The sequence below is a fragment of the Macaca nemestrina genome, chromosome 15, assembly GCF_043159975.1.
Source record: "Macaca nemestrina isolate mMacNem1 chromosome 15, mMacNem.hap1, whole genome shotgun sequence".
Lineage (NCBI taxonomy): Eukaryota > Metazoa > Chordata > Mammalia > Primates > Cercopithecidae > Macaca > Macaca nemestrina.
This window is the reverse complement of record NC_092139.1, coordinates 19808242-19823321: the sequence shown is the minus strand read 5'-3', so window position 1 is coordinate 19823321 and position 15080 is coordinate 19808242. Positions and strand designations below refer to the sequence as shown.

Here is a 15080-nt window from a genome sequence, read left to right as displayed (position 1 = left end):
TCTATCTCCTGGGCTCTAGTGATCCTGTCACTTCAGGCTCCTGAGTAGCTGGGACTACAGACTTGTACCATCATGCCAAGCTCATGCTTTGTTTTGTTTTTTAATTTTTTTTTGTGGAGACAGGGTCTCACTATGTTGCCCAAGCTGGTTTCGAGCTCCTGGCCTCAAGCAATTTTTCCACCTCAGCCTCCCAAAGTGCTGGGATTACAGGTGTGACCTGCCCATGCCTGGCAATGTGGCAGTTTTGACACCAATTTAGTCCAGTGATTTTTAGCATGCTTTGGTTATTTCTTACTGGGAAAAAAAGTGTCTGTTAAATCTTGGTTATAGAATGAATTCTAAATGTTTACATTTGGATTTGGATTTGGGTTTCTGCTTCTACCTAGCATGTTCACAGATTAACTTCCTCTATTTCCTGTTAATCAGAGAATAATCCCCTTATGAAAGATTATTTACTGTTACTGTGGTTGCCAGTATAAGACCTAAGAGTCATGGGTTCTAGTTCTGGTTCAGTTACTTAATCTCTGTATGTATTCATTCAGTAAATATTTCTTGAACACTGCTTTAGGCCTGAGGAATCTAATAGTAAATAAAACAGATGACAACTCTACTGTCATGGTAGTGCACTTTGGAATAGGGCAACAAAAGCAAATTAATGGTAACTATTAATAGAAAAGATATAATAATGATATATGCTATGAAGAAAATGAATGAAGGTGAAGTGATGGTAAAGTTGTGGAGACTGTTTGGTGGGCTATTTTAGAGTAGTTGAGGAAGGTCACTCAGAAGTGGTGACATTTACAGAAAGACTCAAATGACAAAAAGGAGCTAAGAGTCCTGAAGGAACATTGTAGGTGGGCAGTAACCAGTGCAAAGACCTTGAGGCTGGAATGAGTTTGGCATGTGTGAGTGATAGAAGGGCTACCGTGACTAGAAGCGAATAGGCAAAGGAGAAGCTGTAGGAGATGGGGTTTGACAGGTGGGCAGGGCTAGATTGTACTGGATATTGTAGGTCATGGAAATGAGTTTGAATTTTATCCCGAGTATGGTAGGAAATCATTGCTGGATTCTAAGCAAGTGAGTGAGCCATCTGATGTATGTTTTGGAAAGATAACTCGGGGGCTGGGTGTGGTACCTCATGCCTGTAATCCCAGCACTTGGGGAGGCTGAGGTGGAGGATTGCTTCAGCCTAGGAGTTCAAGGCCAGCCTGGGCAACATAGTGAGACCCCGTCTCTACAAAAGAAAAAAGAAAAAAAAAAAAGTCAGGTGTGGTGTCATGTGCCTGTAGTCCCAGCTAACTTTTGGGGTGTGTTGGGGGTTGAAGTGGGAGGATTGCTTGAGTCCAGGAGGTTAAGGCTGCTGTGAGCTGTGACTGCGCCACTGCACTGCAGCCTGGGCAGCAGAGCAAGACTCTGTTTCAAAAAATAGAGAACTCTGACCTCTGTGTACATTGTGTGTGGATAAGAGAAGAAACAGGGAAAATCTTAGCCTTTAGTTTATCTTAATAAGAAAACTAATAATAATAATACCTATATTACATATTTGCAAAGTTGGGAAAATTAATTTAAATGTGTAAAAGTACTTTGTAAATTGTGAGGTGCTACACAAATTATAAGGTAAGGGTGTTTTAAAACTGAGTTATAACTTTTAGATTATTCATATACTATCTTCTTAATTTACATTATTCAGAATTAGTGTGTTTGCTTAATCAAATAGCAAGTTCTTTAGGAATAATATCCTAACATAAGATATATGTAAAGAAGTTCCAAAACTGGAATAATTTATTGAATTAAACATTGGACTTCAGGGCTTCTTATATACAGCATTAAGTCAATTTATTTCAGGTATTTTAAACCAGTCCAAAGTTAATTTTGATGGCACTTTTAGTTGTTTTTTTTTTTGCCATTGTAATAGTAGGTTATTATATTTAAGTAAATTTTAACTTAATTACTAAGCGCCTTTTTTTTTTTTTTTTTTGAGACGGAGTCTCCTCACTCTGTTGCCCAGGCTGGAGTGCAGTGGTGTGATCTCGGGTCAATGCAGGCTCTGCCTCCCGGGTTCATGCCATTCTCCTGCCTCAGCCTCCCGAGTAACTGTACTCCCGAGTACAGGTACCCGCCACCATGCCCGGCTAATTTTTTGTGTAATTTTAGTAGAGACGGGGTTTCACCATGTTAGCCAGGATGGTCTTGATCTCCTGACCTCGTGATCTGCCTGCCTCGGCCTCCCAAAGTGCTGGGATTATAGGCATGAGCCACCGTGCCCAGCCTAAGTGCTGATTTTTAATTACTACACGTTATTTTGCCAAATGTTATAACCCTGCCCTGTCCACCGTGATATCCACTAGCCACGTGTGGTTATTAAGGACTTAAAATGTGGCTAGTCTGAACTGAGATATGCTGTAAATATAAATTATACACCAGAGTTTGAAGAATTATTGCCAAAAATATTGTAAACAAAAGTCTTTAATTTTTTCATATTGATGACATGGTGGAGTGATAATATTTTGGATAAATATGGTTAAGTAAAGCAGATTATCAAAATTAATTCTTTCTTCTTCTTCTTCTTCTTTCTTCTTTCTTCTTCTTTCTTCTTCTTTCTTCTTCTTTCTTCTTCTTTCTTCTTCTTCTTTTTTTTTTTTTTTTTTTTTTAAAAGATAGAGTCTTCCTCTATTGCCCAGGCTGGAGTGCAGTGGTGTGATCATAGGTCACTGTATGTTGGAACTACTGTGCCTCGGCCTCCTGAGTAGCTGGGATTACAGCACCAGCCACTGCGCCTGCTTGTTTCCTTTTTCAATGTGGCCACTAAAAAAATGAGAAATTATATTTATGGTTCCCATTATATTTCTATTAGGCAGTGCTACTTTAACTGATTAGCTTAGCTGGTTAGAATAAAGAGGTGGTAAGTCAAGTCATGAGCTTTGTTGTCTTCCACTATAGAAGGTACCCCAGACTCTAGCCTACTACCTTGCCAATAGTGTTTGCCTGGACTTTAGTGAAAGCTTTATCATTTCTCTGTGACCTTTGGCATAAATGACTTAACTTGTCTGTGCCTCAGCTTCATTATGTATAAAATGATGATAATAATAGTTCCTCCACCTCATTTAATTGTTGTAAGGATGAAATGAGATTACAAACATAGTGCTTAGCATAGATTAAACACTTAGTAATGGCTAGCCTTTATTTATTTATTTATATATTTTTGAGAAAGAGTCTGGCTGTGTCACTCAGGCTGGAGTGCACACGATCTCAGCTCACTGCAACCTCCACCTCCCAGGTTCAAGCGATTCTCCTGCTTCAGCCTCCTGAGTAGCTGGATTACAGGCGCCTGCCACCATGCCTGGCTCATTTTTGTATTTTTAGTAGAGATAGGGTTTCGTCATGTTGGCCAGGCTGGTCTTGAACTCCTGGCCTCAAGTGATCTGTCTGCCTCGGCCTCCCAAAGTGCTGAGATTACAGGCATGTGCCACTGTGCTTGGCTGTTTTTCATATTATTAGCATAGTACATGGTGCTTATTAAATATTGATTGATAATATCATAGGTGTTAAATTATGACACCTTATATTAATTGATTTTCATGACACTCTTAAAGAAAAGTTATATTCCTATTTTATAGATTGGGAAACAGGCTAAGAGAAGGTCAGTAACTTGCTTAAGTCACATGAAAGTAGAGCCAGGAGTAAAGGCTACATCTTCCTAATCCCAAATCCTACAGTTTTTGCACCAGAGCACACTCCTTTTCACGTGTGAGTTGTTCGTCAGAAGGGGAACCGTGTAAGTTTGGTGATAGATTGAGTTTGTTTAGGACTGGTGTTGGGTCTGCAGAAAGTCTATATTGGACAGATGAGACATTCTATACTAGTTTCTAGCATTCTAACTTTCATTTATTTATCATCATTCAACAGATTTTTTTTTCAGTGCCTACTGTGTGCCAGGTGGCTTTATTGGTATTAGGGAAACAAAAGTAAACAAAACAGACATTTTTAGGAGCTTGTGTTTCCAGCAGGGAAGACATCACATAAATAGATAAATAATGGGTAATATGTCAGATGGTAGTATACTGCAGTGACAAGGTAATTTAAGGGAATAGAGAATGAGCTAGAAATGGAGTAAGAAAGTCCTGTCCATTTTATGAGGTGGTGATATTTGGGCAGATTGCAAACTGAGGAAGCAAATTGGATAGACATCAGGATGAAGAGAATAGGCAGTTGAAAAGGCCCAGAAAGGGGAGTGTGCTTAGAGTGTTTGAGGAACAGCAAGGAAGCAAGCCTTTGTTGAAACAGATTGAGCCAGGTAGAAAGTGGTAGAAGATGAAGTTAAAGAGGTAGCTGGGAGCCAGATCATGTAAAGCCTTGGTAAGGACTGACTTTTATTTTAAGTGAGTTAGGAAGACATTGGTAAGTTTTGACTCTGGCTTACATTTTAATTATAGCTTCTGTGTGGAAAATACATCATAGAGTGTCAAGAGCAGAAGCAAAGAAACCAGTCAGCAGATTATGAGAATAGTGCAGGCAGGACATGATGGTGACTTGGACCATGGTGATTACAGAGGGTGTATTTGGATATACAGTATTTCGAAGATAGAGAAAAGTCAAGGATGACTTCAAGGTTTTTGACCAGAGCAACTGAAAGAATAAAGTTTCCTTTTGCTGAGAGAGAGAGGACTGTGGGAGAAGTAGAGTAGGTTGGATGGATTGAGGGAGAGGGGTAAGGTGGTAGACGTAGAATTTGATTTTGACATGTTATGCTTATGATGCTGGCTAGGTATTCTAGTTGGAGATGTTGTATAGGCAGATACATAAATCTGAGTGAGGGGAGATCTGGTATGGAAATATAGCTTTGGGAGTGGTCAGTGTATCTATGGTATAAGCAGTCAAATGCTGTTCACAGGTCGAATAAGATCTGTTTCTATTAAAGAAAGGTGTTTGGATCTGATTTTTTCTCCTTTTTCTAATGCGCTGATGTAAACTTATAGACTTTGAACTCTTACTCTTTTTTCAGTTAACAGAAGATGAAATAGCTACAATATTACAATCAACTCTTAAGGGACTTGAATACCTTCATTTTATGAGAAAAATACACCGAGATATCAAGGCAGGAAATATTTTGCTAAATACAGAAGGACACGCAAAACTTGCAGATTTTGGGGTAGCAGGTCAACTTACAGTAAGTAAAAAATTACTTGTATTGATAATTTTCAGTTCTGTCCTGAGAAGCAGTTCCTTTTATCTGCCTATTTTAAAAATATAATACTTGACTTAATTGTATTAGTAAGAAATTACAGAATCTGCCAATAGGTTACAAAAGAGCTAGTCCGTAGGCTATTTTAGATCTTTTCCTGGGGTTCAGGTCACATAGCTTAACTTTGTTTAACTTTTATAAAGATGAAAAATGAAACAAGAAATGATAGATTACTCTAGTGGACTACATCAACATATTTATAAAAGAAAGAAAAATTAAGTCCAAACTGCTTTCCTTGGCTAAGACATAGCATCATCTCATTCATCTTCCAGGTAGTACTTGGCGGTTACTGTACTGAAACACTCTTCGTTTGAGTCCAGGATACAGTCTCTTGATTATTCTGCCTAACTAGTGCGTGGAAGTGAAAAAGAAAAAAAAAAACTTGTTTTCAAAATAGGAAGTCCAGAATTATTTGATTCTATAAAATACATAAGTATATACGAAAGTATATATAGAAAAATAGAAACAGTTCTAGGGAGGTATACTCTAAAATTTGCAACAATATTATATATCAAGTGATTTTCTTGGGTGATAGAATGAATATGTATAGTGTATGTTTAGAACTGGTGTTATGTACAGTTTTTTTAAAATTATTTTTATTTTTTTATTATAAGTCTGCCTGGGACATGTTAGGGAGTCTCAGGTATTGTAACAGCACAGAAACTGCTTCAATGTTTAAAATAAATCAGAACCTTATTCAATATTATGATTTATGGGCTCTCCAAAAGGTTTTGTTGTTAACACACAAGTAAACAGTACCAGACAATATTATCTAAACCACAATCTTAGTAAGGAAACCAAATTGAAAAAGTACATACTCTGGTGGTCTATAAAATAATATAATATTGACTGAGTGCAGTGGCTCATTCCTGTAATCCCAGCGCTTTGGGAGGCTGAGGCGGGAGGATCACTTGAGGTCAGGAGTTCGAGACCAGCCTGGCCACCATGGTGAAACCCATCTCCACTAAAAATACAAATATTAGCCGGACGTGGTGGCACACGCCTGTAATCTCAGCTACATGGGAGGCTGAACCTGGGAGGTAGTGCCATTGCATTCTGCACTCCAGCCTGGGCAACAGAGTGAGACTCCATCTCAAAAAAAAAAAAAAAGTTTAAGTATGTTATACACACACACATATATATGTACACATATATATGTATATATACATATGTATGTATGTATATATGATGTACACATACATATAGGTATACCTATTTGTGTGTGTATATATATGAGTATCCATTCCATTTAGTAATAATTTTAGTAATTGATTGAATACCCAATAATGACGTACAGTGTTCTTATTGCTATAATGCCTGCCTTGGCAGAATTTTTCTCCCCTTTTAATTTGTACAATTTAGTGTTTAGTATATTCACAAAATTGTGCAACTATTACCAGTGTCTAACTCCAGAACATTTTCATCATCCTCAAACTGTACCCTTTAGCTGTTAGTCCCCACCCTCCTCCCAGCCCTTGACAACCACTAATCTGCTTTCTGTCACTATAGATTTGCCTATTCTGAATATTTTGTATAAATAGAATCATACACAATGTGCCCTTTTGTTTCTGGCTTCGAAAACTTAATGTTTTCGAGTTCATCCATGTTGTAACATGCATCAGTTCTTCATTCCTTTTTATTGCTCAGTAATATTCCATTGTGGCTGTAGCACATTTTGTTTACTTATTCATTAGTTGAACACTTAGATTGTTTTGCTTTTTGGCTGTTAGGAATGATGCTACTATGAAATTTGTGTACAGGTTTTTGTGTGAATCTTTGTTTTCATATGATACACAGAGTTGCTGGGTCACATGGTAACTCCATATTTAATTTTTTAAGGAACTGCCAAACTGTTTTCCAAATTGGCTGAGGTATGAGAATTCCAACTTCTCTGCATCCTTGCCAACATTTTCTTTTTTGTGTTTTTGATTATAACTATCCTAGTGAGTAAGAGGTAGTATCTCTTTGTGGTCTTGATTTGCATTTTACTAATGACTAATGATGTTGATTGTCATTTCTTCTGCTTATTGGACATTTGTGTATCTTTGGGAAATGTCTATTTAAATCTTTTGTCCATTTTTAACTGGGTTTTTACCTTGTTAGTGTTGAATTTTAAAAGTTCTTTATATATTTTAGATATAAGTCCCTTATGTACATGATTTGCAAATATTTTCTCTCATTCTGTGGGTTGTCTTGAAGGTGTCCTTTGAAATATAAAATTTTTAAATTTTGGTCATGTCCAATTTCTTTTTTCTTTTGTCGCTTGTGCTTCTGGTGTCACATCTAAGAAATCATTAGCTAGTGCAGGGTCATGAAGATTTACTCCTATGATTTCTCTGAAGTGTTTAATAGTTCTAGCTCTTCTGTTTAGATCTGTAATCTGTTTTGAGTTAGTTTTCATGGTGTGAGATAGGAATCCAATTTCATTCTTTTTACATGTTGATATGTAGTTGTTCCAACATTTGTTGAAAAGACTGTTTTTTCTTTCTTGAAATGTATGAGTTTATTTCTATGCCTTCAATTCTCTTCCATTGACCTATATGTCTGTCCTTGCACCAGTTCTATGCTCTCTTGATTACTGTAAGTTTGAAGTAAGTTTTGAAATTGGTTAAGTGTGAGTGTTCCAACTTTGTCCTTCTATTTCAAGATTGTTTTGGCTATTCTGGGTCCCTTGTATTGCCACATAAATTTTAGGATCAGCTTGTCAATTTCTGCAGAAAAGGCCATTGGGATTTGGTAGACATTGTTTTGAATCTTAAATCAGCTTGAAAATACTGTCATTTTGGCAATATTGTCTTCCAGTCTATGAACATAAGCTGTCTTTCCATTTATTTAGATTTTCTTTAATTCTTTTAGCAGTGTTTTATAATTTGCAGTGTACAAGTTTTGCATGTATTTGGTTAAATTCATTCCTAAGTAGTTTGTACTTTTTGATGCTATTTTAAATGGATTTGCCTTATTTTCAGATTGTTCATTGCTAGTGTAACATACAATTGATTTTTGTATATTATCTTGTGTCCTGGCACCTTGCTGTACTTTTTTTTTTTTTTTTTTAATGAACTGTGATCATGTATGTTGTTTTGTTAAAAAAAAAAAGGAGATTTTTTTTTCCTTCACTAAAATAAACTGAAACTGTAGTATAAGATGATCTGACTTGGCTGTTTGGTTGTGAAACCTCCAGTACTACTAAGTTTAGGCCTCTCTCAGGTCTCTTCTCTAGAGGCTGTAGGCCTTGCTGGCAGCCTTCTGAGAAGTGGTGGCGGTGGGGATTGTTAGCTGTTAATGCTCATTTAATGTTCCTGATTCACAACACCACCCACACTCTCTGTAGTCTAGAGATCCTCGGTTTCCCTCCCCAGAGAGTACACCTCCAGTCTAATGCCAGGGTGGGGCGAGGGAAACCCACTAATTGCTTGATGGGAGAGGAGGGTTTAGGGTGCTTAGCTGCTTCTTAACTCTTTCAACCCAGGCTTCCTATTTGGATGTCCGTTTTCACCCCTCTTTTCTCTACCTGATGCCACCAATTTCTAAGCCTTTTGGAGGGGTTGGTGTTAAAATCAGGTTGTTTCCTACTTTTCCTGGCGACTGACTCAGGATTCCATCTTATAGTGTGTTTAGTTAGTTACTACTGGGCCATCTGCTCTCCAGCTTTTAAAATTTTGTGGCTGTCGTTGTTTTCCCCTTTGTTTTTTTCTTCTTCTAGATTTATTCTTAAAAAACAATCTTTTTAGTATCTTTTTGAGTGAGTTTTGAGAGAGAGTGAAAGTAAAATGTATTTGCTCAAGCTGTCATCTTTACCCAAGACTCTGTAATATTATTTCTGGTGGCAACATGGGTATTTCATTGTATGGATATAGCATGATTTATTTAACTCTTTCCCTACAGTTGGACGTTGGGTACCCATTAAGGTTGCTTAGTTTTCCCACCACTATAAGCATAAATTCTGTGATTAACATTCCTGCAACTAAATTTTGCAGCATTTCCTTGAGTAAATCCTTAGGATAATTTCTTTACATTGGAATCTGGGTCAGAAAATAGATGAATGTATATTGGCAAAGTGCTTTTGATGCATAGTGCTGAATTTCTTCTAGAAGTGAACAATTTCAGTTTCCAACTTCAGTATATAAATGTGCTCTTTTCCCTTCATATTTGCTAATGCTGAATGGGCAGTAACTTGTATCTTTCTTGTTATTTCTCAAAGCAATTCACATATTTTTGCATTTGATTATTGGCCATTTATAACAATTTGTTTGTAAATGTTCATTTTTGTGTGTGTCAGTTTTCCTAATTGAATGTTGGACCTTTTTTTTTTTTTTTTTTTTTGGGGACAGGTTCTTGCTCTGTCACCCAGCCTGGAGTGCAGTGACATGATCACGGCTCACTGCAGCCTCAACCACCAGGCTCAGGTGATCCCCCCACCTTGGCCTCCTGGGTAGCTGGGACTACAGACACACACCACCACCCCCAGCTAATTTTTAGTAGTTTTTGTAGAGACATGGTTTCACCATGTTGCCCAGGGTGGTCTCAAACTCCTAAGCTCAAGCAATCTGCCCCCCTTGGCATGCCAAAGTGCTGGGATTATAGGTTTGAGCCATTGTGCCTGACTGAGTGTTGCATCTTTTAAATAAATCTATTAAAAAAGATAAACCAAAACTAAAAAAATTTGTTAAAATTGTTACTCCTTTTTTTTACATGCTGAAATATCTTCTAGTTTACTAGTTGTCTTTTAATTTTGATTATGGCTTTTTAAAAAACATACTACATAAGTTTCCAAATTTTGTACAGAAAAATCCATCTACCTTTTATCTTATGGTTTCTGTCTTTAATGTCATGCTTAAAAAACCTTTTTCTCCTTAACATTATAGAACAATTTATCTATAGTTTTTTTTATTATTATTTTATTTTGTATTTTTGTGACAAGGTCTTGCCCTGGCACCCAGGCTGGAGTACAGTGGCATGTTCATAGCTCATTTTGGTCTTAAACTCCTGGGCCTAAGCGATCCTCTTGCTTCAGGCTCCCAAGTAGCTAGGACTACAGGTGTGTGCCACTTCGCCCAGTTAAAGTTTTAAATTTTTTTGTAGAGATGGGCTCTCCCTGTTTTACCCAAGCTATTCTGGAACTCCTGCCTCAGCCTCCCAAAGTATTGGGATTAGAGGTATGAGCCACCACCCCTGCTCTGTTGCCCAGGCTAGAGTGCAGTGGCATGATTGTAGCTCTCTATAATCTTGAACTTCTGGGCTCAAGTGATCCTCCCACCTTAGCCTCCCAAGCAGCTAGGACTACAGGCGTGCGCCATCATGCCTGGCTAATGTACTTTTTTTTTTTTTTTTTTTTTTGCGACAGTCTTGCTCTGACACCCAGGCTAGAGGACAGTAGTGCAATCTTGGTTCACTGTAACCTCTGCCTCCCGGGTTCAAGCGATTCTCGTGCTTCAGCCTCCCGAGTAGCTGGGATTACAGGTGCCTGCTACCACACCCGGCTAATTTTTTGTACTTTTAGTAGAGATGGGATTTTGCTATGTTGCCCAGGCTGGTTTCAAACTCCTGAGGTCAGGCAATCTGCCCGCCTCTGCCTCCCAAAGTGCTGGGATTATAGGCGTGAGCCACCATGCCTGGCCATCTAATGTACTTTTTTAAAGTATTCTTTGGGCTTTGTTTTTTATGTTTAAAATTTCAACTTATTTGAGCTTATTTTGGTGAAAGTATAAGGTAGGCATTTAAGTGTAGAGTTCTACAAATGACTAACTAGATTCCCAGTGCTTTTTTTTCATAATCTGTTCTTTGCTTGCTGATTTTAAATGACATTTTAATCATAAATCATATTATATATGTGTGCTATATATATATAACATGTATATGTGTGCATATATATAACAAGTTTTATATAGCACATATATATGATATATATATACACACACACTCACATATATATACACACACATATGCCATAGTCAACTTCCGAACTTTATATTTTTTATTGCTATGCTATTGTACTAATATAACTTTATAATACAAATCTAAGTGGGGTTAGTGTACAATCATTACTCTTAATAATTTTCAAAAACTTTCTAGCTATGCAAGTAACCATTTCTAATTGAAATAATCCAGTGAAAACAACTTTGCCACCATTTGAAAACACCCCTGCAAATTTGAAGTTTCAGAGCTAAGGAAATGACTAAGCAGTAAGTTAGTTCCTGTGTTAATTTTTTACGTAGGACTGACAATGAGATTGATTTAAATGACCTGTCATTTGCTTCTGACTGGCGTAACCTAAGTCACAGGCATTTCAGAAGGAATATCAGTGATCATGATTGGAAATCCTTTCTTGTATTTAGTTCTGTTTAAAAATCCTTCTTTTGCTGGCCGTGGTGGCTCATGCCTGTAATCCCCTTTGGGAGGCCAAGGCAGGTGGATCACCTGACGTCAGGAGTTCGAGACCAGCCTGGCCAACGTAGTGAGACCTTGTCTCTACTAAAAATACAAAAATTAGTTGGGCATGGTGGTGGGTGCCTATAATCCCAGCTACATAGGAGGCTGAGTCTGGAGAGTTGCTTGAACCCCAGGGGCGGAGGTTGCAGTGAGCCGAGATTGTGCCTCTTCACTCTAGCCTGGGCAAAAGATCAAAACTCTTTCTCAAAAAAAAAAAAAAAAAAAAAAAAAAAAATTCCTTCTTTTGCTAAAGCATAGGAACTGTAGGGAGGTTCTCTTTCAGTAGGGCCATGCTATCCTGAGAAAGTATGCAAGTGGTTATTTGCTGTAATGTGTACTATATCCACATATTCTTCTTTAGGCCACAAACTAAGATATTTTGTATATTATTTTTTATGTATCAATTTTTAAATTTTTTTACTGCATATGTATGCTCATGTAAACTTTCAGAATGTTACAGATGTATACAGGATAGAGGGTAAAAACCTTTAGTGGTTCTGCCTACTAGATATAACTATTATTAATAGTTTAGTATGTATTACTCCAGATTTTTTGTACTATGATATAACAACATTTCTTATTACTGGTAATTGTTTTATTATTGTTATGATCATCATTATTATATATATATTCCTTTTACAAAAACAGGGCTATATTACATATAATTTTACAACTTTTTTTTGCTTTGTAATAATGTATGTTGTGCATTTTTTCCATGCTAGGAAAAGGTATATATCTTCATTTTTTTTCTTTTTAATGTGATGTTTCAGTATATGGTTATTTATTATATTTAACTTCTTATATTTTGATGGTCATTTGAGTTGTTTCCTTTTCCTCCTCATCCCCCCATTACAGACATTTCTACAGTCTTTGTGCATATAGTTTGGAATACTTGAACATAAGATAGGTTTCAAGAAATAGATTTGGATCAAAGGATGTGAATATTTAAAAGTTGAATAAATATTGCCAGCTTACGTACTAAAATGTACCAATTTATACTGCAGTAACATTGTATTTCAGTGCCTGATTTTCTATGCTATTATCAGCATTATTAATTTAAAATTTTTTGTCAATCTTAGTTTGTGTTTTAATAATTGAGAATCTTTTTGTGTTTCTTTGTCATTTGAATTTCTTCTATGCCTGCTTAATCATGCTCGGAGTATAGTTTTTATATGTATTTCAAGTACAAGGCATTTTTTTATTGTTGGAAAAGCCTCTTTTTCTCAATAGTTTTTTTTTCTTCTTTTTTTTTTCTGTAGACATCTCGGTAGTTTTAAGCTTAGTGTCAGTCTCTCTCCCTTTCTATTTTAGGATACCATGGCCAAGCGGAATACAGTGATAGGAACACCATTTTGGATGGCTCCAGAAGTGATTCAGGAAATTGGATACAACTGTGTAGCAGATATCTGGTCCCTGGGAATAACTGCCATAGAAATGGCTGAAGGAAAGCCCCCTTATGCTGATATCCATCCAATGAGGGTAAGGAAGTAGACAGAAAGCCAGTGGCGTGGTTAGTTACTGATCATCATTAAAAAGTTAAGTTCAAGCCAGGCGTTGTGGCTCACACCTGTAATCCCAGCACTTTGGGAGGCTGAGGTGGATGGATCACCTGAGGTCAGGAGTTTAAGACCAGCCTGGCCAACATGGTGAAACCCTGTCTCTACTAAAAATACAAAAATTAGCTGGGTGTGGTGGCTTGTGCCTGTAATCCCAGCTGCTTGGGAGGCTAAGGCATGAGAATCTCTTGAACTCCGGAGGCAGAGGTTGCAGTGAGCCGAGATCGTGACATTGCACTCTAGCCTGGACAAGAGAGTGAGACTCTCAAAAAAAAAAAAAAAAAAAAAAATTAGTTCGATGGCTTACTTGATTAGGTTGCAAACAATAAATGAATTATGTGTAATTCGTGTCACTATAGATGATATACCTCTACTGACTCTAGTTGTAGTCATTAAGTGTGTTCTACCCCTCTCCATTCCAGAGGTTGTATATTGATAGCCCTCTGGCAGGACGTAGGCCATAGAAATGCTTAGTTTGATTTGCGCTACACTCTCTCTCTCTCTCACACACACACACACACACTCTCACTCACTCACTCTGAATAGTTTGGACAACCACTTTTTACCATGTCAGCATTCTCACTGGAGCTGAGTAGTGGTTGTCTCCTTTATACAGAGTATGAACTTTCTACTTTATCAGTCTCCATGATTCCCCGTTGTGTCACCAAGTATCAGCTGCCACTTATTACAGTATTTCTCTAATGTTTTTCTTATAGTAGTGTTAAGAAGAAAGCAAACTGTATTTTTGAACTCATGTCACTGAAACCCAGCCTTGTTCATTTTTTTGTCTTGCTTCTGCCTGGCCCCTATAGGTGTTTGAATTTATAAGTTCTGGCTTGTAGATCCCCAGATTCTCTTCATCTGGAGACTGTGTACTCTCCAACCTCTATCTCCTTCTAGAATGTTAAGGGCCCATGGAATGCATCTCCAGTGAAGCTCTTCCAGTGCTGACACCCTAAGCAGTTCCCAGGCTTAACTGTCCCAGAACCCTTCATCACAGCACTGTTGTAACACCCGCCCCCAACCCTGCCTTCCTCAGGGGCTCTGTGGTCCTCTCCATCCTTCCCTACCCCAGCTCTTCCTCTTCTCTGATTAATTAATTCTCCTATTAAGAGAGTTACAAAAATTCATGTTCCCAAGATAAGTCCTCCCTCTTTTTTGGGAGAAGGAGCGAGGAGATTTACTAGTTACAATTTTAGATTTAAATAATATAATTTAAGCTGCTTATTTGTATAGTGTTTTACTTTTCAAAAAACGTAGCTTTTTTAAAATTGGAAATTTAATAAATAATAGTCTTATTTTTGGAAACAGTAGAATGTAACTGCAACATAGTGGGCCAATTTTTAATTTTTCCCCCTCACACATACGTTGATTTAGCTTAGTTTGGAAGTTAATGACCCCATTGTGATTTTTGGGACTTCTGGTTAATGACTTTATTGTGTAGTTGCTGCTGACATCTGGGGGTGGTAATAACTTTTAAGAGGCAGGGAAACTTGACAGCCATGGGGCCAGGGTTATCTTGAGGATGTAGATACTCTTCTGCCTCACCTTTCTACTTTAAAAGGCAATGTACTGCGGTTACCAAAATAATAATAATAATAAAGCTTGATCGATGTTGTGAGTTTTAGGGAACAAGACCCATATATGAGAGAGGGAAAAGGAGAGAGGGAGATATATCAGGTTCTTTAACCGTCAGGCTTTGTACTTGCAAATGCTTAGACTTCTGTTGGAATTTGGGTGAGCTTCTCAGTGGATAAGTGAAAAATTATTTACTAAGCTTCAAATGTAATTCCAGATGTATTTTTTTTTTTATTGGAGCATTACTTTTATTTTATCAGATCTTTTTGCTTGTT

General features: G+C 37.4%; 1 protein-coding gene across 4 annotated transcripts in view; it reads left to right on the top strand.

Annotated features, from left to right (window-relative positions):
- Positions 1 to 15080, top strand: part of LOC105496420 (serine/threonine kinase 4) — a 114107-nt gene that overhangs the window by 22957 nt on the left and 76070 nt on the right. For all 4 annotated transcript variants that reach the window (XM_011766826.2, XM_011766822.3, XM_011766825.3 and 1 more), the window contains 2 exons: positions 5003 to 5167; positions 12983 to 13150. In XM_011766826.2, the coding sequence (XP_011765128.1) occupies positions 5003 to 5167; positions 12983 to 13150 (333 nt within the window). The remainder of the gene's footprint in view (positions 1 to 5002; positions 5168 to 12982; positions 13151 to 15080) is intronic.